This window comes from Notothenia rossii (assembly GCF_949606895.1).
Source record: "Notothenia rossii genome assembly, chromosome: 10".
Taxonomy (NCBI): Eukaryota; Metazoa; Chordata; class Actinopteri; order Perciformes; family Nototheniidae; genus Notothenia; species Notothenia rossii.
This window is the reverse complement of record NC_136908.1, coordinates 33,276,832-33,302,527: the sequence shown is the minus strand read 5'-3', so window position 1 is coordinate 33,302,527 and position 25,696 is coordinate 33,276,832. Positions and strand designations below refer to the sequence as shown.

General features: G+C 40.1%; 2 protein-coding genes and 1 long non-coding RNA gene across 4 annotated transcripts in view; 1 reads left to right on the top strand and 2 right to left on the bottom strand.

Moving 5' to 3' along the window:
• Positions 1-18,653, top strand: part of LOC307023321 (uncharacterized protein) — a 104,976-nt gene extending 86,323 nt beyond the window's left edge. Inside the window, exons 2-6 of the mRNA XM_079656529.1 lie at positions 15,274-15,366; positions 15,477-15,624; positions 16,989-17,558; positions 17,894-18,152; positions 18,290-18,653. The gene's annotated coding sequence lies outside the window, so the exon portion shown is untranslated. The remainder of the gene's footprint in view (positions 1-15,273; positions 15,367-15,476; positions 15,625-16,988; positions 17,559-17,893; positions 18,153-18,289) is intronic.
• Positions 1-25,696, bottom strand: part of LOC307022751 (glutamate receptor ionotropic, kainate 5-like) — a gene marked incomplete at its 3' end in the record, with an annotated part of 608,764 nt that overhangs the window by 240,713 nt on the left and 342,355 nt on the right. Inside the window, exons 4-7 of the mRNA XM_079655644.1 lie at positions 12,953-13,050; positions 10,798-10,963; positions 4,335-4,513; positions 1,520-1,573 (exon numbers count right to left, since the gene is read on the bottom strand). Of these exons, the coding sequence (XP_079511770.1) occupies positions 1,520-1,573; positions 4,335-4,513; positions 10,798-10,963; positions 12,953-13,050 (497 nt within the window). The remainder of the gene's footprint in view (positions 1-1,519; positions 1,574-4,334; positions 4,514-10,797; positions 10,964-12,952; positions 13,051-25,696) is intronic.
• LOC307023322 lies at positions 19,282-23,750 on the bottom strand. 2 transcript variants are annotated; one of them, XR_013803661.1, is made up of 8 exons: positions 23,377-23,750; positions 22,613-22,682; positions 22,419-22,533; positions 22,140-22,235; positions 21,521-21,632; positions 21,190-21,357; positions 20,898-21,052; positions 19,282-19,574 (listed from the first exon to the last, which is right to left on the bottom strand). It is a non-coding gene; the product is annotated as an uncharacterized lncRNA (long non-coding RNA). The 2 variants fall into 2 exon arrangements; XR_013803662.1 differs by lacking the exon at positions 22,613-22,682 and having other exon boundaries at positions 19,283-19,574; positions 23,377-23,744.

Genomic DNA, 25,696 nt, shown 5'->3' with positions numbered 1-25,696 from the left:
ACGCACCTTTGTTCACGATCAGTCCCTTCCTTTGGGCCTGCTGCTGCTGCGCTGACCAGCTGGCGTATGCTGTCTGCGCCTCGAAGGTGAAGTTCTCTCTTCCCGCTGCTCTCCGGGCGTCGTCTCGACTCGCCTCACGTCCACCGCTGCCGCCATCTTGTCCACAGCCGCCATCTTGCACGCGCGCGTACCGAGCGCTCTGTTCGCGCTTCTTTCTACACACTCTGTCTGCGTGTCCCGAAGTTTTACAGAAACTACACCAAATAGTTTTTGTGCAATTATTTTTTCGGTGACCCTTTTCTCCACATCGCCAACACGCCATCTCCGTCGGGGGTCCGGTCTTTTTCTTTGGTGCTGCCCGGGCCTTCATTAACCTTTCTCCTGCCTCCTCGGTGACCGGGTCTGAGTCTTCTGAGGCCTCGTAGTTCCGCAACTTGGCCTTGAACTCCCCCAGCGACATGTCCACTGAACCGTGCGTCACCAACAGTGTGAACGGTTTATACATCTCCGGTAGTCCCCTCATAACCATCGCCATCATTAATCCATCGCTCGGTGCTTCTCCTGCACTTTTGAGCGCCGTGATGATCTGCTCCGCCCTGATGACGTATTCAGTCACCGTCTCTGTGTTAGCTTTCTTCAGCGCGGTCAATGTTATATACAGGGATACAATCCGGGGCCTACCTCTGCCGATGTAGTGTTCTCTTAACACTTTTAGACTCTCTCAGCCTTTGTCCTTTGTGTCCCGGAATATCAGCCCCAAGCTTGTGTTGTCTAGGAGTGGTGCTAGCTCGCAGTATGCGTCGGCGTTCAGCTTATTATCCAGGGCTCGCGCGGCCTCCGTTATTTCTCCCGTGAGGCCCGTCAAAATTATCTTTTTCAGCCCCACTCCGTGCATACAAGACAACATCCGGTCTTCCCAGAGCTCGTATTTTTCTGCCCTTCCGTCAAACGAGGGCCACTTGCTTCTGCCTCTGGTCGCCATCTTTTGATTGTAGCTTAGCTGCCCGTTAGCTTAGCTTTAGCGTCCCGCGGTTTTCCCGCCGCTAAACTAGCCTAAACTTTTCAACTAACTAGCTATCGTTATTTCGCTCTTCCGTGATCTGGGCCCATAACCTGTTGACAGAGTCACATGTATAGCAATAAACTGGTCATGACGACGAGGTCTTCTTTAGCCTTAACTGGCGTGGTTTATTTTCATATGTGCATTGCACCACTTGACCTGCTCTCCATGAGAGCTAGAGAGAGAGAGATAGAAGGGGAGGGAAAAATCCCTTATATGTGATACCTGACGTCAGCTACAATAGCTGCGCCTCCTTACGTCTATAGCGCCCTCTTACTGTGGAACAGTTATAGTGCAATTACATGCAGACATATTAATACTTACACTTAACAGATCTAATTTGCTCACTACACAACGTGCATACATTCATATTTAAAAGCCACGAACAAGTGCTTTATGCATAATATCTGACCTTTAATGGAGGACAAGTGCTACATGATGGATGAACAGAGCTCTTACCATGGTGGTGAGGATGTACTTGTAGAAGGCTGACGTCATCCCAAGCTCGTTCGCCTGCAGGTCCACAGAGTGGGAAAAGAAGAAAGAGTAGTGTCAGCGCTGAGGAACACAATATTTAACCTATCTGAAGAAACTCACAGTAAAGAAACCCATCTGTCTCATATTCCAACCCTGCTCACTGAACCTTTACTCTGACAGCATGGTACGGAGCTCCCTGATTCTTTAATGATATGAAGCACTGATAATGCCTCACAGTACAAATACATGATCTGTCAGTGGAGAAAAACTGTTCAGAAAGAGACTTTTAATGAAAGAGACTTAGTTTGTTTAATGTGTGAGGTAAACATATGTCTTCTGGGTTAAATCTGTCAAAAAAAGACATGTAGACATCATCATCGTTGTGAGTTTATGAGGCTATGTGACCCAGTATCCTCTATCCTAAAATTGTCTAGCAGCACGTGACTCGTTGCATGCATTAAAACAATTTACTTCCATCTTCTCAGTCAATAAATTGGAGGAAGAATCAATTTTCAATGTTATTGATTCTTAAATTGAACGACTGTCACAAAAAACAACTTCCCCCATAGGATTAAGTATTTCTGATTCTGATATGTTCATGAAAAGGTTGTGGTTTAGCTTAAAAATAACAAAATAAGTGGTGTAATTAAGGTATGTAAGTTACGTGACAATAATTCAACTCTGGTATAACATGGGACATTAACAGCAGCTCCAGGATGAAAGACTGATGTTTTTATGCAGAATTACCAATATTATTAACATATTTATAATATACAACAGTATACACGAGTATTCATGTTGCACTAGCAGGGAGCAGTCACAGCCTTAATGATAACAGAGATCTTCAAACTATAAGTGGAATGCAGGCTTGGTTGAGACAGTTTCTACAGTTAGCTAGGGAAGTTCAATAAAACCAAAACGTCCTGTCACCATAACGACTGAACAGGTTGAGTCCCACATACTCATAAACCTTTACAAACCACCTTTCTATTTCAATAGATGTAGATCCTGTGACCGTACAATTAAACATTAGTTTACTTAGGCGACAAAACAACGTGGTCACAGTTTTGGAAAAGATAACAGGTGACCGTTCAAATGAATAGCTGTGAAGGCTACCATCATTATAACCACTGCTGTAAAAATGGAATTGCATTAATCAAAAAAAAGAAACTGTGATTAACCATGATTAATTGCTCCTCCTCTGTGATCGCCTTCTTTGTAATGTATGCGACACAGGGCATATTCTCTCTGCTGCTATCATACAGCAGCTCTATCTGTTTTCCAGACTTCAGGAAACTGGCACGCGCTTCATCAAAATGCCTTTTCTCCATTCTTACAACATTTAAAGCTAACGAGTGCAGTTTTTGTCATGGATCAGGGGTGCTGTTACACTGGGGTTACTGCTTACTAATGGCCAGTGGTCTCCGTTTGCTTTCTTATCACTGCTCTACAATTCATGGTAAACATTTGTGCTGGAAATACGGGAGGGAGTTGGGGTCAAACTTGGTATTATAAATCATTAGTGTTAGTTGTTGTCAGCCAACCATTGTTAATTTTGACAGGCCTAGTGATGTCATAACATGTGACACAGACATAACATGTTGTTGTTACCTACTGACATGGGCGTAGTTTCCACTGGGGACAGGGGGGACATGTCCCCCCCACTTTTCAGAATCCCATTTGTGTCCCCCCCACTTTTTAAATGTGTTTATTATTATTTTTGTACGCAAGCGGTCATCGTCACGAAGGAGCGTCTGTGTGTGTGTGGCACGAATGCATCTTGTGAAAGAGAGATAGAAAGAAAGAGAGACAGAGAGAGTTACGGGTGTTGTTGTTAGCATCTCGTGCTAGCTCGGAGCTCACGGAGATTAGAAGCTGTTTCAACAATAAGGAGAGGGAGAGTCCTATCCTGTCGGACTGAGAGAGTTAACGTCAGCTCAGGGAGGTAAAGGACTCTGAGTGATTAGATTGTAAACTTTAGTCTAAGTTATCTCAGTGGGTCTCAAATGGTTTGGTCATCTATGTAAACAAATATTCCCATCTATGTAATATCAGTTGTATATAAAATAAGTTAAGAAATCCTTCTAATGTGTATTATAGGTCAGTACAAAAATAAAAAAGACAGTTTGAAAGGGGAGTGATGAGTCAAATATGCATAAATAAAAAGAAAGAATGCAGACTAGGTAAGATAAAGATAGGAGAGAGGAGTTTATCAATGATTTGTTATTGGTTGTTGGCATATTCTAATGTTTTTTTTATTATTTAAATATATACAGTTCTGTTTCATATGTGTGTTGAGAGCTGTATCCATAAATCTCTTAATGTTGCCCTCAAAGTGCACCAGATTGATGCATTCAACTTCAATTTAAAGAAAAACATCTTCCCGGGGCCGGAACCCCCTAGAGGATGTGAGGTCATCACAAATAAAAAACAGGTTCACATGGATAGGATACTAGATGCACTAGTGTGCACAATCATTATATACACCACACATTTCTATTGGATTTGTTAACACTATAGTCCCTAATATATTTGTAGAAAGGCAGGAAATGGAATTAAATTGAGGAACATTTTTCATTGCGGAGGACCCCCTGTTTCGTGTCCCCCCCACTTCTGTAACCAAAGTTACACCCTTGCCCACTGATGTAGTGAGATCCATAACTTAATTCAACCTTTTGGTTTCTCAATGGCCATGAACAAACATATCACCTTTTGCTCCAGTCGTACCAACAAACACAATTGTACCTAATAAGCTACTACTTTAAAACGTAATAACGGCGAGCCTTTGAGACCCCACCTTTCTGAGGATGTGGTAGGAGATGGAGGCATTGGCGTCGATGATGATGGTGGCCACTTTGTCATCACGGATCTCCTTCAGCAGGGGGGTGGGGTCCAGGCTGTCGTCCAGCATTCGCACTGACAGCGTCTCCCTGGAGATGAGGAAGCGGTGGACCAGCTCCTCCAATCGCAGCAGGCCTACAGGTGGAGTCAGGAAACATGGATTCATGGTTAAAACGGTTGAAACTTTAGAACTGCTAAAATGACTTTATTAACAAAAATTGGTTTAAGAATTCCTGGGTGTCTGTAGAGACAACCCATTAGAGTCTGCAAGATCGTGCGTGAGAAAGATGTTGAACTTTACACAATTCTAAAATGTCCAGAAGGGGAAAAACAGTGGGTTAGAGCTTCCAGTAAATGAAACAGAGCAATGTTCATCATCATAAACAACCAATCTTTTTTTGTCTTTTGTCCTTATTATACAGTAATAATATAAACCATTTTATTTAATTCAAGGTTCTAACATTACATAAAATAACCCCCCTTCAATTATATTGTTTGGACAACTATAACATATTTATGAGATCTTATTTAACCACCTCACTTCAAACAACAATATGAAATCCAAAAAAAATGAATCTGCTTAATGAAAACAAACTCCATGGTGCAGCTCACAGAGTGGTGCAGGAATGAGAAACACGGAAATACATTTGACATTCCGGTTCCCACATCTGAAGGTCAATGGGCATTTGAACATGTTTGTGGTCAGATGCTTGAAATAAAGTCTGTGGTTAACACAAGCTTAAGAGATTTTCAAATGTTGTTCTGTATGTCAGTAAAAACCCCACTGGTGAATGTCTGAGGCTTCTTTGTGTCATAAAAACAGCAGTTGCTAACAATTGACTAAATGAGACGACTAAACGCCATCACGCTGAACATTAGCCGCCTTTAGCTTAGCGGTGATGACCCATCATGCATCTGAGCTGTAGTTTGTTTCTAGTCTAACACAAGCTTTTTCCTTGTGGCAAAGTGGTGTTATTATTTGGAGATTATCCTGTCGAACAAAACGTGTAAGTATGGAGAATATTTTCTGCAAGATACAGAAATCCAACACAACAATCCCATTGCTTCTTTTTGAGGGAGCCCTTGTAATGCTAACTCATGGGTCGGCCTACACAAATACATCATCACTGTTCAGCAGTGGCGGTGCCAGGGTATGGCTGGGGTAGGCTACAGCCATACCAAGAAATGGGTTAGCCCCACCTTAGCCCCACCATGAACAATGATGTTAAAGTAAGCAAAATAAAGTCCGCCAACTCGCGCGGAGTAAATTGCACAGACAGCAGTTAATAAGATTGATTTCAGCAGCCACTTGTCTGGAAATACCGAAGACTAGAAACGGTTTTGAAAACGTTTGTCACGTAGTGATGTCTTCTCAATAAAACACCTTTGATAATGTCTTCTGGCCAATCAGAATCACGATAACTGCGTGATGTTGTTGCAGGAAGTCCCGACGGACAATACTTTTGCTGTAGTTTAGTACATCTCTATATCGATACAACATTACGTGTTGATAGAAATCAACACGTAATGAAAAAGGACCCCACGGTTTGATGATTGATAGGTGTGTGGGCTGTCTTTCATTTTGACACACAGAACAATGGGGGCTATCCACCCTTATACACAATGTAAAGTAATTCACAGAGCCTCTTCCCTCTTCTCTCTGTGAGGAGCAGCATGTTCAGCTTTCAGAACAAAGTAAAAAAAAACTAAAATGGCATTCATTTTTTTTAAATATGTCGTGTAGTCATAGATATATTTATTTTTCTTCTCAAGAGAGTACCAGAATGTGTATTTTATGTTAGTATTTCAAAAAATCTCCTGGGGGAAAATCCCCCCGGACCCCCCTGCAGGAGTTGGGGTTTCGGCATGTCAACTCTTTCACCTGTGGAGAAATTGCAGGATTGGCTCCAGGTCACCCTTTTTATTTACTACAAGACAAATGTGCCTTTTTATTTCATAGAGTTCAATTTGGATTGAGACAGGGAAATAATCTAAACCTCACGCGTGGCGTTTCACTGTCAAGGGGAGTGTGTATGTAATTACATTGCAAATACTGACTTGAGCCCCACCACTGTATGGGATAGCCCTACCACAGATTACCCAACAAAAAGTTACAATAAAAAGTCCTGCATTCAAAATGTTACAAGTAAAAGTACAACATTATTAGCATCAAAATAAAGTTAAAGTACCACCTGCAGAGGAATCTAGATTCAGGTGTTCTTTTCCCCATAGAGACCGCCTCGCTGAACATTATCCCTTGCATAAAGATAGATTGTGGGTCCCTTATAACATGTTGTACACAGTGGAAATAAACATTCTGGTTACCTCAACATCAGGGATCTTATACATTAAACTCCTTCTGAATCAAACCGTCACGGTAGCCTTACCTTACTGATCCCTCTTCAAATTGAAAAAAACAAGTTACTTTACCAGCAAAGAGAAAATTGATTATTAAATTATGAATGTGACCAATAAAGAGTAGTTTGATTATTAAGTATTATTCTGTTGATCGATGTCATTAAATTTGGTGAAAAGCACATCATGACTTGTTTAAGACTCGTTTTGTCAAAGTTTAGGACTTGGACTCGACTTGAACTTGCCCATCCTAACTTGAGACTTAACTTGGACTTGAGCACAAAGACTTGAGACTTGACTCGGACTTGAGCGCAAAGACTTGAGACTTGACTCAGACTTGCAAAACAATGACTTGGTCCCACCTCATAAACTAGGAACTTCAATTCATATGAAAAGTTACAAGAGAGGAAACACTTTCTTGAAAGATGGATAAAAGCAGAGAAATTATGAGTCAGAGAAGGGGAGGAGGGGTTGCTCTGAAATCAGATGTCTCCAGGCTTGAAGTGGAAGAGGCTGCACAGTAACCTTGGAAATACAGGGTGTCCCACACTGTGAGGGCCACAGGCTAAAGTAACTACACTGTCCCCTCAGCTCCAATGGTCGTAATACATTTGAGTTCAGGTCAACAATTAACACCACACTTTGATTTAAATAGTCAACTCTTTATTTGCTTGTAACCGGACATTATTGTGTTTATTTGCACACACTTTGGTACAGATATTTTTTTTTATTAATGATGTTCTTTGTCTTAGAGAGATACCATGGTCGTTGGGGGAGGTAACTTCCTGGTTCAGCAAAAGGGGTGGCTGGGGCCTGAGGATGGATAAATGCAACACATTCTCACTCCCAACTCGTCCTATAGTGACGTTATGTCAGGGTCCCTTGGTGTCACTATCAAACGCATGGCACTGGGGGCCCTTTAGCGTCAATTTTCAACTATCAGGGAGTCCCATTGACTTGCATAGAGTTCCCTGAACGTTGGTAAGACGAGTTGGGATCGTGGAGAAATGTTCTCCGCAGATCCATTCTCACAGCGTTTATCAACCTTTCTCTTACTCAATATCAAGCCACACTTATTGTTTTTACTTCTTTATTTTAATTGTATATAATGTCATTGTTATTTCAAGTCCCCTGACATTTTCAAGTCCCCTGAAATAAATAAATGTGTCATTATGAAATAAAAGTCCCCTGAAATAAATAAATGTGGCATTATGAAATAAAAGTCACCTGAAATAAATAAATGTGTCATTATGAAATAAAAGTCCCATGAAATAAATAAATGTGTATTTAAATGTACATGTATACATATGTATTGCCTCATTTATTTATTTCAGAATTTATTTGATAGGCATATTTATTTGTATTTATTAAATTATTTATGTATTTATTTATTTATTTAATTTTGGCTTAAAGGGCACCTATCATGCAAAATGCACTATGTGATGTATTTTATACATAAATATGTGTCCCCGGTGATATTGAGTAAGAAAAAGGTTTATAACGTGGTGAGAATGGGTCTGCGGAGAGCATTTCTCCGCGATCTCAACTCGTCTATTACCAACGTGTAGGGAGCTCTAATCAAGTCAATGGGACTCCCTGATAGTTAAAAGTCTACGCGATAGGGCCCCCCACTGCGTTTGATAGTGACGCAAAGGGATGCTGACATAACTTCACGATAGGACAAGTTGGGAGTGAGAATGTGTTGATAAATACTGCAAGCAGCCAATTGGGCCAAATTGGGACAAACTATGTGCTCCATCTCAAAGGGGGGGTTTGTCAGTGAGTTCTTGTATCCTGTTTATCCTAATTACCCCTTGTTTTCTATTTGGTTTGGTCAAGCCACTATTTATGTTCCTTGTTTGGTCATTGTGGCAGGTTGGATTGTTCTGTATTACAGTTAATTTATGTTGACTTATTTTCTAGGCCTAGTTATTAAAGTTTGTTTATAGTGTTTTTTGTTTTTTTTGGGTAAATAAAAAACCTAGTTTCTTTAAACAACTTCTGTGTCCTGTTACCTTATTGCCTGGTCCCTGACACACACATGTTTTTAGCTTGCTTCAAGTCCAATGTATTATGCACCCGTGGCAAGCCACAAGCGCCCTCTGCTGGACAGACCCGGAAGGTCATCAACCATGACTTGTCATATCTATTACACTTGGACATCTTATTTGTAGGGCTGTCAATGCCACTAATTATTTTAACGCGATTAATGCATGTTTATTTTTTGTCCTTGGTCGCCCCGTAGTTTCAGAGCGCATCGAGTTTAAAATACCATCTACAAGCTGATGCTGACAGCCCCGCTCCTGTCATCCGCTTGCGGCAGACCACACTTCCACGCTCACCGGCAGGCACTGACTGGCCATCGGGAGGACCAGGAGGGTGTGTGTATGTGTGGCGCGAGCGAGCGAGAGAGAGACCTTACGTGTATTGTTGTTGTTAGCATCTGGTGCTAGCTAGCTGCGCTAACGGATATAAGGAGCTGTTTAAATGAAAACAGAGGAGTGACATTTCGCCGACAACTGCGCCGAGCACTTGACTGTATGCAGGTAGCCAGACAGTCGGACATTGTACGAAAAGTCAGCACACTCAGCACGGGTAGTGCGCACAACCAGAGCCGGCCCGACCCATTAAGCGACATAAGCGGCCGCTTAGGGCCCCGCAGCCACTAAGGGGCCCCCTAGCAAAAAAAATAAATAAATAAATCTCAGTACACCGTCGCCGTGATAAGTATGTTTAATTAATTGTGTTAATATGCCTAGATTGCCTACTCTCAAAGTAATGTATTATATTATTGAGTCAATAATATAATACATTAACCGTGCTTTACCTGAACCTCATCATGACACAAGAGAGGACGGCAGGATTGTAATTTCCCGTGTTCAGTGAATGCAACAGAGGCAAGACACCAGACCAACCAGAGAGTTGAATGGAAATAAACATCTGTCTTATTGGCTGACAGGTACCTATCATGTGAGCTGTGACAATGTTTAAAATAAACTGTCAGTCGGACTCAGAGTTTTTGAAGATGGACATAAGGAAACATTTTCTTAAAAAATACGACAATTCTCAAGTGGTGGCTCACACAACAACCCCAGAGCCACCACTTGAGCCAGGTAAACAAGGTATGTAAATGTCAGTAAACTTCCAAGTTATGCGAACATGTAAGCAAAGCATAAATTACAGCTACGTTGACGTTACTTTGAATCACGGGGGTAAGCTAAACCGTTAGCAAGTAGCTATAGCTAGCCAGATATATTAAATAAACACTTTGTCATATAATCTAAATGTATATTCCTATTGACACCTAGTTTCTATGTGAACATTATATGATGGACAGCCAGAGAGAATAAATGAAAAAGAGTTATAAAATACTATATGACAAAACAAGAATACAGTTTAAGTGATTTGTAAGATATCCATAAAGAAAAATCTGTTCACAGTTCTGTTTCATATGGGTGTTGAGATATGTATCCATAGATCTCTTAATTTTTCTCTCAAAGTGCACCAGATTGATGCTTTTAACTTCAATATTAAAAAAAAAATCTTCCCGGGGGAGCATGCCCACTAGAGGAGGTGAGGACCCCCTTAGAGGAGGTTAGGTCCACGGTGTTTATATGCTTATTTATACAATATGTGTTTATGCTAACATCATAAGACAAAAGTTGGTTCCGTGTTGTGTGTTGTGAGAACGCGCTAGAGTGAGGGGGCCCCCAAGCCAAAGCTTGCTTAGGGCTCCCAAAAGTCTAGGGCCGGCCCTGTGCACAACACGATCACAGCGTCCAGGCAGCTCCCGTTCGAGCATATGCCTTGAGTTGCACATAGTTCCAACGATCCCTCACACACACACACTCACACTCACACTCACACTCACACTCACACTCACACTCACACTCACACACACACTCACACTCACACACACACACACACACACACACACACACACACACACACACACACACACACACACACACACACACACACACACACACACACACACACACACACACACACACATACACATACACACACAAAGACATGAACACACACTTCATAGACAGACTCACACTCTGCCTTGGCACACACAAGGCTGGTGGTGGGATATCCGAAGGAGCGCAGCATGGACCCAATGGCCAGGCTCAGGTCCTCGTTACTCGGGTACAGAGTCACAGAGGCGAAGCGAAGGTACGGCAGCTTTGGGTTTTCCTCCGGACCAATCTTTACGTGAGGGATCTAAAAGGTTCGGAGGGGGAGGAAGAGGAATTATTACGTAAACAAACGTTGTCAGCTTGAGGGTTTTCTTTGGATAATCTTCATGTGAGATCCAAATGATGGATTGCGAGGGAAAATAATGAAATGGGAAGAAAAGTCAAAGAAAGGGAACAAAATCAAAGAGAAGGACATGAAATGGGAGAAAGCATTGAAAACGAGAAAGGGGAAATGATGAGGTGATGACATCAAGAGAACAAATGTGTTTTTTTTATGAACATCAAACCTTACAGGCTTTACAGAGAGTTCAGATAACAGGAATCAAAGCTTTAATCAGACGTTGACACTGTCGCTGATAATCAAGTCTTTGTTCAGCTTTCAAAAAGAATATCTGAAAAGAGAGAAGAGCTCAGATCATCAGAGATCTTAGAAAAGTGTTACATTTTGTTATCACAGAGTTCTGTTCACCTCCACTAAGATGAAACATTCATATCAAAGGGAGTATTGGATTCTTTTTTAGAAATATATAATTAATATGTAACAATTCCAACATGCTTTAAATGGAAAATGGAAGCTCAGGGAATTTCTAAGTGAAAGGATTAATCCTCTGGCTCACAAGAATTTGAGCAGCTTATCAGATACTTGTTTTAAAGATAACTTTTTTGGTCTCATGGTGGAACTAAAGAAAAAAGTTGAAAGGGTCAACGCAAGCTTTAAGATTTTTCATAAACCTTTAACCTTATACTATTACTGTATGTGAAATCGCACTCATCCGTACAGATCCAGCCACTTATAAATCCTCCCCCCTTGATAGGACCCTGGTCTGTGGGGGATCCATTCTGGTTCCTATCCAGGTTATCTGTCCAGAGAAAATCCCCATGATGACGTAGTGAAGGTTTTTTCCACTCATAACATCCGTATGGTGAATTGTGTTGAAACAAGTTTCAATGGTTTACATTTTCCACCAGTTGGATCTGTGATGGCTTTTAACGGAGTGAAATGACCCGGAAGTACCTCAGTGGCAGCCACAATAGGAGCTGTTCAGATTCTCTAGAATCTAGATGATGGAAAGGAGGTTTGAAACTACCTTTATAACCTCCTTTAGCTTAGGAACCACTACGAAAGGAAAGGAGAAAATGATGTCCCACAATACCTTGTGGTTGCAACATTTACTGTGAAACAACGTTCGGCCGTTCACGGAAACAACCGATCGCGACCGAGAAATGTGTATCATGAAAGTTACGGTGCTTATTAAGCTATTTACAACTTATACTGTAACTTGCCAAAGTTGTTTGTTCTGAACATTAAACATATAATAATCAAAAGGAGAAATATGAACGTTAGTTTTTTACTGAAATGATCAAATAAAGTCAACATTTCATAGCGCTTTACTGAGCTGTGGGGGGTTTGGGAAACGTTTTAAACATGTTTGAGTGGTGATGTGTGATTTTTCACACAGAGGTCAAGGAATAGTGGTTAGGAGCTGAGTTTTGGACAATTCGACTGCAACCCCGAAGAAGACAGACAGAAAGTACACACTTAAGGGAACAGCAGAGGAAGACAGACAGGTGGTAAACACTAACAGGAGCAGCAGAAGAATACAGACAGGAGGTAAACACTAAATGGAACAGCAGAAGAAGACAGACAGGAATTAAAAACATAGGGTTCTTATGTGTGCTTATTAAGCAACGTAACATATAAATATATCAAATATAAGTTTATATTTGAATGATATTTTTGTGGTGAGAGACAAATTATTCTGTAGCTACTAAGAGTTTTTTCACACTGACAGTTTAACAGCTCTGTTTCAATTGAAACTCCACAGGGCAAAGATCTTAGGCCGACTGTTTGTATTTAAGTTCATTGATACATTTAAAATTAGACAGTGATGAATGAGGTGTGATCTGCTGCTTAATGATTACAGCAGATCCCACACTTATTAATAGTTTTCTCAACTGGACTTCACTCTGATACAGAGCATATTTTAATTCCAAGCAGAAGCATGTTTCTCACCTCCTTCTCCCCACATATGTGACTGATGGTGGATCCGGAGGCGGGGCTAGCGGCGGGACCAATCACTGAAACCACGCCCTTTGGTAAGATCTGACACACTACGAGAGAAAACAGCAAAGACATGGAGAACACAAACGTTAGTAGCGGGAGATACAGCTGCAAGAACATGTTATGCCATGTGGGGGCAGTAGAAACAACGTATTCAATAACAACTCATGATAGCTGTAGTTGTTTGTTTCCAAACTAAGCAGTCAAGGAGCAACAATCCTTCATTGTCTTTCTGTTTCCCTTTGGTGACCGTAGTGCTGTGTCTCAATGTGTATACTCTCTTGAGTACACTGCATGTCGTAAACTGTCAACACAGTGTCGGAATTTCAACCGTCAATCAATCAATAGGATACGGCTGTAATGGGCCTAAGGCCTTTCAGTTGCTCATAAATAAGTAGATCACCGTTCTTTATGTACTATGGAAGCTGGCAACAGTCACATAGTCCAAAGTGAAGGTGATGTTTGACCAGTAATGGTCGAGGCGGGACTTGAGACAGTGCTTTCTGGCAGATCATTCCACAAGTCAACCACACGCAGGCTGAAAAATATGGAATGCCATTTAAGCCACAATTAAATAAATAAATAAATACATCAATAATTAAATAAATACATATAGGCTATATATAAATATGCCTATGAAATAAATTATGAAATAAATAAATGAGGCAATAAATATGTATACATGTACATTTAAATACACATTTATTTATTTCATGGGACTTTTATTTCATAATGAGACATTTATTTCAAGAGACTTTTATTTCATAATGACACATTTATTTATTTCAAGAGACTTGTATTTCATAATGACACATTTATTTATTTCAAGAGAATCGTATTTCATAATGACATATTTATTTATTTCAGATGACTTGTATTTCATAATGACGCATTTATTTATTTCAGGTGACTTGTATTTCATGATGAGACATTTCATGATCAGACATTTCCATTCCTTATATGCAAATGAACGGGGCGTGGTTAGCTCACAGATCCAGAGACCCAGACCAAAGCAACAACACCACAACACTGACTACTCGAGAAGAGGAAGACAATGGAGGAGAAGGACTTAATTTTTTTTTAATAAACTATATAATAACAACTAAATGAAAATAAGGCGGGGCAGACAACATGGAAGACGTCGGTGGGCTCCAAGATGCTATGCTATCCTTAGCAGATCAAATTGATCAACACGGTTTACCAACAGATACTGTGTTGGCCCATATTGAAGACTTTATCGAAGTACTCGGGCGGATAAGCGCTCTTCGAGATATCGACACGGATGACGAAGTTGTAAATACTTTGACACTGATTGAGCACCGTGTTCGTGTGGAAGATGTCCAAGAAGTTGGTTCAAGCACAGGTGCAGGACGCCCGCCTCTGGATATTCCATGCGATATGCTCGCTACCTATGTGCTGTCCGGTCTATCAACCCGAGAAATCGCGGATCTGTTTGGTGTGTCATCCCGCACAATTCAGAGGAGATCGGTCGAAGAAGGCCTAAGGTGAATTACTTGAGCTAACGTAAAATAAAATTATTGCTCTATCTAGCTAACGTCATACAAATAACGAGCCCATAGAAATAGAATACGAGTATACTACTATACTCATATTCTGTTTATATGGTCAGCCCGCTACAACTGTCACTATGGCAACGGTACACATACAAATGGCCGCCGCTCTGACCATCCTGCATTATCTTAAAATATAATACATCCATTATCCTGCTACGTTGATTTGAATGGGAATGTCCGTTCTACTCCTATTTTATTTCTATGGACGACACTGGTGGGCAAAAACGTGTATAATACAGTTAACAAAATTAAAACATGATTGACAAACAATTATTTAGTATTGTGTAGCAATATGATACGAAGAGATGTTTGAAATGGAGTATATATGTTAGACTGGTGGATGTTCGTCAACGTTAGCCAAAACGTTTATGTTGACGTTGCACACAAGTTAGGTCAGTTATTATTATAACAGCTGCTCTGTCAGATATGACTATTGTTACACCGAAATCTGTTTGTATCGTGAAATTGCGGTTTTTGTTTATTCATCAAAAATGACTAAAGTCAGAGATGTTTCCTGATACAAGTGAAGTTGCAGCCTGTATAAATTAATGTTAAGATAACTGGAGTTGTGTTCATGCTAACTGTTACACCTAACTAACGTTGCTGTCGCTTATGTAATAAATATATAATTGAAGTGACATTACACATATATATGTTTTATGTTTTTCTACTGTAGAAAATCAGACGATGACGATGTAGATGCCTTGGTGATGGAGATTCAGCGCACTAATCCGAATGCTGGATATAAAATGATGCTGGGACATCTACGGTCCAGAGGCATACACATTCAAAGTAAAAATTAACAGTTTTTGTTTAACCTCAATGTTCAACCCAATTCCAAATGACGTGGGTTTAGCCAGTCGCCAATTTGAATAAACAAATAAATCTCCTTTTTCAATCAGGGCATCGAGTAAGGGCGTCAATGCAGAGAGTGGATCCAGGAGCAATCTTGATGCGAAGGTTAACCCTCCAGACTACAAGGCGTCGTCAGTACAATGTTCCTGCACCAAATAGTCTATGGCATATAGACGGTAATCACAAGCTGATCAGGTCAGTTTTTCCTGCTGCTTTTTGAGCTGTGTCCATCATAATCTAGTAGGCCACTGCTCTTGAACTCCTGTACTCAAGTGCTGCAGTCCTGCAGTTCTTTGTTCCAAGCCAGTACCACACCACCTGAAATCACTAAATAGTAACATCATGTGAGAAAACAGAGGTGAAGGTGTGATTGCTGAAATAAGTAGGCCTATCTACAGACATTGCACCCTTGGAAGTATTGAGTGTGAGACCAATTTGAAGGCTGAGGAAAAAGTAACATTAAAAGATATACGGCCAGGTCATTAATACTTAAAGATGCCTTTATCCTTTTTTAATACAAAATATAACAATGAGGGTTCTGTATGTTAGTTAGTTGAGGATATGAATTGAACTCCTTGTCTACTCATTAGATAATAATTGAGTTTGAATTTCAAACAAAAACACAATTAGATGCTACTAAAGGTACAGTCCTTGCATGGGGGCAAGCCCTCTACCACATACATCCTAGCTAAATATGAGCTATTCTGATAGTACCATAATGTCAGTGGTGTCCAATTTTATCCGCAAAGGGTTGGTGTGAATGTGTTCCAACAAAGCAGTGACACATGAACTCACAATTAGTTGGTGCACTGGAATCGGGTGTTTCTCTGCTTGGTTGAAATGCACCCACACTGACCCTTAGTTGGGACATCCATGATGTATTTTAACAAATGTGTGTAAGCTTTGACATACAAAATTATTTATAAGCATTTTCAAAGGTATGAAAATGATCCAGAATATGTCTCAATTCCAAACAGTACCATGAAATCATATGTTCACATGTTCACATGAAATCACATGTTTCCTCTTCATATTTACTCTGTTAGGGCACTGTATTAGCACCTGAGGTGGTCAAATCAGTTTTAGCCTACTAACAATATCAGGACCCATTGGCAAAGTCCTTTTACGGAGATTAGCCTACCGGAAACCAACATTTTAGCACCTTGTGTGATTCCATCTTTAGTAGAGATGAGAGGTTAGATGTTGGAAAAAGGTACTTTAAAATATAAATGTTGTTCACCCAGCTGACAAATCTGCTCGCCTTGGTAAAGTAAATTAAGCCATTGAATTTGCTTATTTATGTACAACTTTTTTTAACTTAAAGAAGGTTAACATGCAATGTACGATAATGTTGGATATTGCAATGGCAATAATGTTTTGTGATATTGCAGGACATGTTGCTATTGCAATATCCAACGTTATCACCCAACCTGCCACAACCATACCCCTCCAACCCTATTCCTAACATAGCTTAATGAACAAGATGTGCCTTTATCAACTGTGATTTGGACATGAGGCCTCAATTCAATAACCAATTAATCCTGTTATATTTCACAAAGATGGAGGATTGTTGTTCATGGTGGCATTGATGGATTCTCCAGGCTAATTGTGTACTTAAGTAGTGCCACCAACAACAGAGCTACAACTGTTCTTGAAGGCTTCTTGTCTGCTGTTGGCCAATATGGCGTGCCATCTCGAATTCGGTATGTAATGTCCTACAAATGTCTAATAAATGAAGTACAATGAGACTTATTTGACTAAAATGTATTTTAATAGCATTTGTAACACAGGTACAATTATCAAAAAGAAAATGAGTGTTCGGAATTTCAAACAAGTGTAATGAAGGTGCTCTTCGGTAATCTTAAAACAGAGCTGGGTTACAACCCACGCAGAACGGCACAAACAACCTTCTTCAGGGTATGCTTAGACCCTGAAGAAGGCTTTCCGAGAGAAGACCTTTCTTTTGAAGGTACAATTATGTTGGATAGTCATCTTCAGATAAATGTACTTTTTTCCCCTTACAGATCTGAAGAGGGGGGTGAGAATGTTAGGGTTGCTCATTTCATGATCCAAACACAAGGGGAGAACAGGAGCTCTCATATTACTGGACGGAGTGTTCATAACCAAAGGTATGGAGGATTTAAAAAATATAAATTATTAAAGTACAATGAAACCGAGAGAAGAAGCATGTCTGTCCACCCTCACAAAACAATACTTACATTCAGGCGGGGCAGGGGGTGATAGCGGGGCGTTTTACTGGCAGTTCATAACAAGTTCATTGGTCACTATCTAAAATCCAGCTCTCACTTCGCTCATCATTGTGTTCACACTCCAGTCTGAACATAAGTGTCAATCAGCCATTACTAGTAGAACCTTGTACAACTTTTCCATCCTGCTAACTGTTGAATAATGTGACCTGCCAAAAATACAATATAAAGGCTGTATTTCATTCTTTCTTTTACAGAATTGAGCGCCTTTGGAGAGATGTGTATGAAAATGTTCTTGATCTGTTCTACACAATATTCATCCAGCTGGAGGCCCAAGGATTACTCAATCCTGACCAAGAGATTGACCTGTATGCACTACACAGGTGCTTCATGCCACATATTCAGCATCATCTTCAGTGTTTCAAGGAGGCATGGAATCACCATGGGCTGAGGACTGCAAGCCACCGTTCACCTTTACAGTTGTGGTTACTAAACAACAGAGAAGATTTCTCACAGGTAAACAACGTTTTTTAGATGATGTAATGTATGCCATCTTATTCCCTGGCTCAATTATTTATTTAAAATACATGCAAAATGACCCACATTGTAATTGATTACACATTCTGAACGGCTTTATTCCTTTCGTATGTCAGGTTGGTAAGGATTATGGTGTGGACTGGGAAGGACCACATACCCCCTGTGCATCTAATGTCTTTGTTCCTGAGATCCAGCTCCTGCGCCCATTGAGTGAACAAGATCTTGTGGCCCTACCAAACCCCCATGTTCCTTTCAGTCAGGCATTGGCAGTTTATCTTGAAACTGTTCAAACCCTCAGTTATGTTGAACCCAGAACCTTAGGTCAGGCAACATTTTCTTCGCACGATTTCAGCAGTGGTGGAAGAAGTACTTAAAACCATTACTTACGCAAAAGTACCAATACAACAATGTAAATTACAAGTCAAAGTACAGACATACTATCAACAAAAATGTACTTTAAGTATCAGCAGTAAAAGTACATGTTGTGCAATAAAATGTAAATAATAATAAATACTGATGCAGCATGTTACTGTTGGAGCTGCTCTCATTCCTTTAGCTGTGTATTCCTCTCTACTCCTTCTTTTACATGCAAAAGCACACTTGCATGCACATACTGAAGGATATGAAAATGAAGGATTGAAGAGCGACACGATGGAAGGAAGCCGAGAGCAGGGAACAGAGAGATGGTTGTGTGGTGACGTTGAAGGGAAATCATAAAGGTGGACGACCATTAATCCTTCAGTCCTACAGATCTTTTGTTGTACAGATCTTTAGCAGCAAACCTTTTGTTCCCAAAATACCAACCACACTCCATTCCCTCTCTGCCTCTAAAACATTATCCTTTAGTTTTTCTCTTTCAGCTTTATAGATGTTCCACATTTTCTTTAACTCCACAGTTCCTACACTTGTCACTGTTACTTTTCCCCATGACATGCAGCGTACCATTCAATGCTGTGTGATTTATTCTGAGTCTAGCTATCATCATTTCCTCCCTTCTCTTTCTTTCTTTATAAATATGTGTCTGCTGGCAGACCAGCAGAACAGCATTTATCTATCACCAGCTTATGTTAGTATTAAATATACAATGTACTCTGGTAACTATCAAAATAAAGACATTGTATAGTGTTCATAACAGTATTTTTATTTAATAAATTATACCTAATACAATAATATTACAAAAAAAACGTACATCTAAATAAATATATCATCTAAAATAGATGCGTTTGATTTAAAAATAACAAATATAATTCAAAATGTAAACAGCAACAAAGAAATTATAAACATTATTTTTCTTGTTAATATCCATTATCTTCTCTGTTATGTATCTTCCGGTCTTTGCCAATCTGGACCGCATTTCTTGGTCCTCCACGTCTTTCTCGTACAGCCACTGCTTGAAGCAAACTGAAAATAAGAAACAACAATGTTTTAACAAATCGTATTAAATTATGTGATGATAGAACTGCAAACAGAATAGCTGTAACTTTAACTAAATAAATAACTCAGTTACCTCTAATCATTAACCCATGTTTGTATCATTGAGTTAACATACATACATACATACATGCTAAACTCTTATTGCACTTTTGGCAACGAGCATTTTCCACCCCAAGACCAAGCCCCCAGGAAGTGCGCCGGACTCTGAGAAAAATATTCGTTGTGTCCAAACGGCGGTACTACAATTTCCTTATCAGTCTGTGACGTCCACCGGCCCAGAAATACTTTTTCCCCTTGACTAACATCGGAAAAGAGACGTCTGTAAATCGGTGGATAATTTTTTTGAAACTAAATAAACTACCCAGTATGAACTATTGTATAGCCTTAGAATCATTAAGTCCTTAAAGTTGTAAAATGCACTAAAAGCCGAATCTAGATTTATTCTCTCTCTCCATTCATTCTAGTGAGCCGAGAGTGTGTGCTCGGGGGGGCGGGGCTTAAGGGGCGCATGCTCTGTGAGCGCACAAACGGGTTCTTCTGCTCTGACAGCCAGGCATGCTGGGTAATCTGTGACGTTTTGCTCTCTCAAAAGTTGGGCCATTTTGACTTCATGCGCCAATGAGCAGCTCTCATAGGAAAGAACGAGACCCCGCCTCCCACGCTGTATCCAGTTCTTATTATACATCCATGCTCAAGACGGGTAACATAACTACCCTCGGGGCGCTTAGTTCTCTCCGCCATGTGTTTGAGTGCGCACACGTGTGTGTGTGTGTGTCTCTGTGTGTGTGTGTGTGTGTGTGTGTGTGTGTGTGTGTGTGTGTGTGTGTGTGTGTGTGTGTGTGTGTGTGTGTGTGTGTGTGTGTGTGTGTGTGTGTGTTGCATGCATGTAGCAGGTTCTGTGTGTAAACTGCCCCACCCCCTCGCACACCGACAGGGGAGAGAGATCTCTCGTCTGGATTGGAAAGATCAAAAATAAATCATAGACGCACTTCGTAGTCTTTTTGCATATTAGAAACGGAGTTGGCGACAGTAAGACTGCGATATAATGTTTGTGTAGATATAATACATATGACATCTATTTTTTAAATGTCTCCAGTACCGATAAAAAGATCGATAACGTTGGACGTTAACGGTACCACGGTCTTTAATAATTCAGCCCCGGGCCCCGTTAATACTGGGGCTCGGTACCCATCCCTAGTTTTAATTATTACATCATCAATATTACATTTCAAATAACCAAGTACTTGGTATCTCACAAAGCGCAAGTGGCTAGTGTTGCTAAGAACATACCTGGTGATGGTGGAGATGGTGGCTCTTCGCTGCAGGATCTGGTCGATGTCCTCCTAACAGAAGCGATTGCCTTCGTCGTTCTCGTCCATGATGGCGGCGTAGGCTCCTTTCCTCAGGAGGTCCTCGATCTCCTTCTTGGAGAACTGCTGGACCGGCTAAAGGCGACGCAGAGAGACATTTACACAAGTGGATTTAGAAAACTCTTTTTGAAATTAAACTAAGCGTACTGCAACAGCGACTGACCCAAAAATGACTTGGCATCTAGAAATATGACAGATTTTTTTTTTCTCACCCCGTTGTTGTTGCCTTCTTTGTTCCCACTCGTGCTCTGCAGGACAGCACGGTCCAGCCCGAGCTTCAGACTAGCTTTATCCAGCTTTTCCCTCTCATAGTTTCTAGTGATCAGACGGTACACCTTCACCGCCTTAGACTGGCCAAAACGATGACACCGAGCTTGAGCCTGAAATAAAAAAATTAAAAGAGGGGTCAAAAGAGCAAAGTTTTTAAGCATTAAATGGAAAAATATACACTTAAAGAAACGAGGGAATAAACGGAAAGATTGTTGTTGTTGTAGCCCTATTGAACTATCTTTAGGACAGACAGAGCAGATATATATATCGTACCTGCAGGTCATTTTGAGGGTTCCAGTCAGAGTCGAATATCACACAGGTGTCCGCAGCAGTGAGGTTCACAAGCTCTTGATCAGGTGTTTGATGTTGGCTGGCATGATCCTTTCTGCAGCGATAAATAAAGAAAACAAAGAAGACCTTATTAATAATAGTAATGATGGTAACAACAATAATATTAGTATAACTATTTATATAGCACTTACACAATAATTGCAAAGTGATTCTCACAACAAAAATAAAGAACAGAACAATGTCAACAATAAAAAAAAAAAAAATTATAGGAATGTTAAGAGACAAAGAAATGATAAACATTCTGAGAGGCCGACTACAAAAAGGTAGACTCAATGGCTCTTGATGACATCAATGAGCAGTCCCAAAACATGCTGCTGTATCAAAAGAAATAGCTCCAGATTTCTTCTATTTAGTGTTGGATGATTTGTTGTATTGATTGCTGATGGATGTTAAGATATGTTTTACAATTATAACTTATTGTAATTGGAATCAAAAAGTTTAAAATCGTAGTTTTAATAAAATGACTAGCAATATAGGGTTTATTCAACAGCGGTAAAGCATTAAGTTGCTAAATGAACGTACACTGAACTGTAAAACTTACCACTATTTAGGAAAGGACCTGATCAGAAGGATTGACTAGTAAGACAGCAAAGAGGTGGAGGAGGTCTCTGTCATGTACCATTGGTAGATGTTACACCTGAAAGAAAGATAAGGAAATAAGACAACACAGGAGGACAAACATCCTCTTAAGTAAAAGACGAAATCATTTCAAGCTTTACATCTTTCAGTCTTTATAATGCACTGTTGGAAATGACATTCCAAATGCTAAATTCAAACTCAATACCATAAATAACTGGGTAGGCCTACCAAAGTGCTTTACCTGATAGAACACGTTCCACACGGAGCAGCAACCATCCGGCTCGGCCTTTTGCTGCATATCATCTCCTCCCTCTCCACTGTTTCCAGTAGATCTCTACTGCCTCTGTCCAATAAAACTGAAATGCCCCAAAACAATCATATTTAAAAGTTAAAACAATAACTTGCTTTTGGCATTCAAATGTATTAAAATCTCACCTTTTTCCTGGATGTCAGGAAGGCGTTCCCTTCAAGTCCGTAACCAGTCATAGGAGTTCAAATGCAAAGCCTGAACGATGACAAGAGCGAGACTTACATTTTACAAGATAAGTAATACCAGAGCAGTGTGTACGACATGCAGAGAACAGATCAAATCCCCTGACAGGCTCACACACTTTGGTGATGTCCTCATCTGATAATGATGTTTCATTTTTAGCAGCAAAGTAACATTGCTCAAGGTATATGTTGGACCCAACACATGTACAGTATGTTTTGCATCTCCTCAACAATGGTCTTTATAGTTGAGTAGAAACAAACTGTCCCTAGAGTTTCAGGTAGATTAACAAAGAAAAGTTTGCAATGAAGCACAAAACCCCTCTTTGTATTAAGCTAGCTGCCACAGAAAGTACAGCTTAATATGCTAACCTGGTAGAGTTAGCTAACGTTAGCTAACTTCATGTCAAACTAAAAACCTCTAACGTGCATTACATTGACGATTTTAAACACAACTTAACTCTTTCAACTTTTAAAATAACGTTAATTTAACATACCCTTAAATAACTACATCACGTTTTTCAGAACAACACAAACTGCAGAAAACGTTAGCTGCTAACTGTTGTTAGCTAAGACAGCTAGCTCGTAACAATAGCCTCCTAGCAAACTTAAGGTTACGTTAACATTAACTTAACGTTGTAAGAAAGCAAAACAAACCTTTGAGAAATATTTTACTCTCAGACTGGGTGTAATTGTGTTGCATTGCTTACCTCCAGAAGGACTTTTGGCTGTTTCCCAGTAGAGACTAGAGAGAGCTGTCAGAGCGGTTGCTCTCAGAAGAGCAGCATTGGGCGGACCAGATAAGAACCAGTTAGTGTCAATGTTGTGGTGCTGTTGCTTTGGTCTGGGTCTCTGGATCTGTGAGCTAACCACGCCCCATTCATTTGCATATAATGAATGGAAATGTCTCATCATGAAATGTCTCATCATGAAATACAAGTCACCTGAAATAAATAAATGCGTCATTATGAAATACAAGTCATCTGAAATAAATAAATATGTCATTATGAAATACGATTCTCTTGAAATAAATAAATGTGTCATTATGATATACAAGTCTCTTGAAATAAATAAATGTGTCATTATGAAATAAAAGTCTCTTGAAATAAATGTCTCATTATGAAATAAAAGTCCCATGAAATAAATAAATGTGTATTTAAATGTACATGTATACATATTTATTGCCTCATTTATTTATTTCATAATTTATTTCATAGGCATATTTATATATATATATGTATTTATTTAATTATTGATGTATTTATTTAATTTTGGCTTAAATGGCATTCCATAGAAAAGTTGCAGCGGATAGCCAGCCTTGAGTACTGTTTCTTCAACTTAAGGCAGTGTCCACGAGTCCTGGTGTTATAATCCTGTTGTAGTGGGCATGATGTTTTGTAGATGTTGTGGAGATATTTGAAAACTTCGATCATATCTCCCCTCGCCCTTCTAGAATGCATACTCGGGATTTTAAGACTTTGCAGTTGTTCTTGATATGGTAGGCCCTTTAGTTCTGGAACCATGTAGCCCTGTTGCAAATTTGTGGTAGCAAATCTTTACAGACTGCTCAGCTAACTAAATTAACATTGGCTTCTTCTCAAATTTAGTGTAGTGGTTAGTGAAACAATCATGTTTCGATTGAATTTGTATGGTGCTGTGCTGTTTGTAGCTGCAAATTACATTATTATTATAATTGTTTTATTTATACCCTTAATAGTCACACTGAGGGAAGATCTACATTCTGCATTTGACCCATCCTAGTGTTAGGAGCAGTGGACTGCCATTATATACGGTGCCCGGGGAGCAGTGTGGGGAACGTTGCCTTGCTCAGGGACACCTCGGTAGCACTTGCTCTTTTCGGGACTTGAACTGGTGACCTTCCAGTCCTATGGACTTTGCCACTTAAGTACACTTAAGCACTTTAGTCTGGAGGTTTTAAAGTGCTTTATAAATATAGCAGTATTGTATTATAAGTAGCAAAGTTAGCTATCATTGAGTGCTAGAAGTGTCTAGTTTTCCACACTCAACTTTTTGGTACTCACAATGCATTTTATCACACTTTGCATTGTGACTTACTAATTCACTTAAATAGCTCATGTAAGTACAGAAGTATGAACATTTTAGACACAGAACAAGTCAAACATTGCCTCTCCTCTTTGCTCTGTTTTTGGTCTCCACCTCCTGAGGCAAACATCTGTCTCTTCAGCAGCTGTATGCTCAGCTGTATGCTCAGCTTTGTTCAGCCTGACTCTGTCTGTGTCTGCTGCTGAGCAGGGGGGGGGGGGGGGGGGGGGGGGGGGCACAGTGGGGGTCATTTACTACGGATGGCCAGTGGTTTGGCCACTGACAAACATAGGTTAACTAGTTTGAAAGGGGTCAGACCAAAACAGTTTGAGAACCACTGTTTTATCTTCAGTTTCATTTATAGTAAAAATACATTGCAATATCAGGACATTTTATTACATTATTGGCCAAGTTATTAGATTATTGGACACATTTTTACTAGGGCCGGGACTTTAACGCGTTAATTAAGATTAATTAATTAAACAAAGATTAACGCGTTAAAAAAATTAACGCATTTTAATCGCACTTATCTTTGCACCGCGGAACGTTTCTCACTGGATGAGTTTCAGGGGTACCGATTATACTGGAGCACCAACTAACGTTCATGACTTCAGACAACAACAAACCACAGTGAACAATAGTCCAACATGAACGAAGAAGCTGATGAGACCGCTTTGGTTGGGCCCCGTGAATGGGACATTTGGTTTTAAAAAACGGACGGATGGAAGCGTCAATAAGAGCACGGTTGTTTGCAAATTATGCAAAAAGGAATTCGCATATCACCGCAGCACATCAAGCCTCAAGTATCACCTCAATGCAAAACATATAGCAGCTAGCGTGGAAGCTAGCGTGGACGTTAGCCCGACTCGGAGTACAAGGACCCACACCCAATTCGCGTTGATCAAACAGTGGCCTATGCAACAGAGAGATTTTATTTTTCATCAGGATATTGGAAGAATAGGAGGG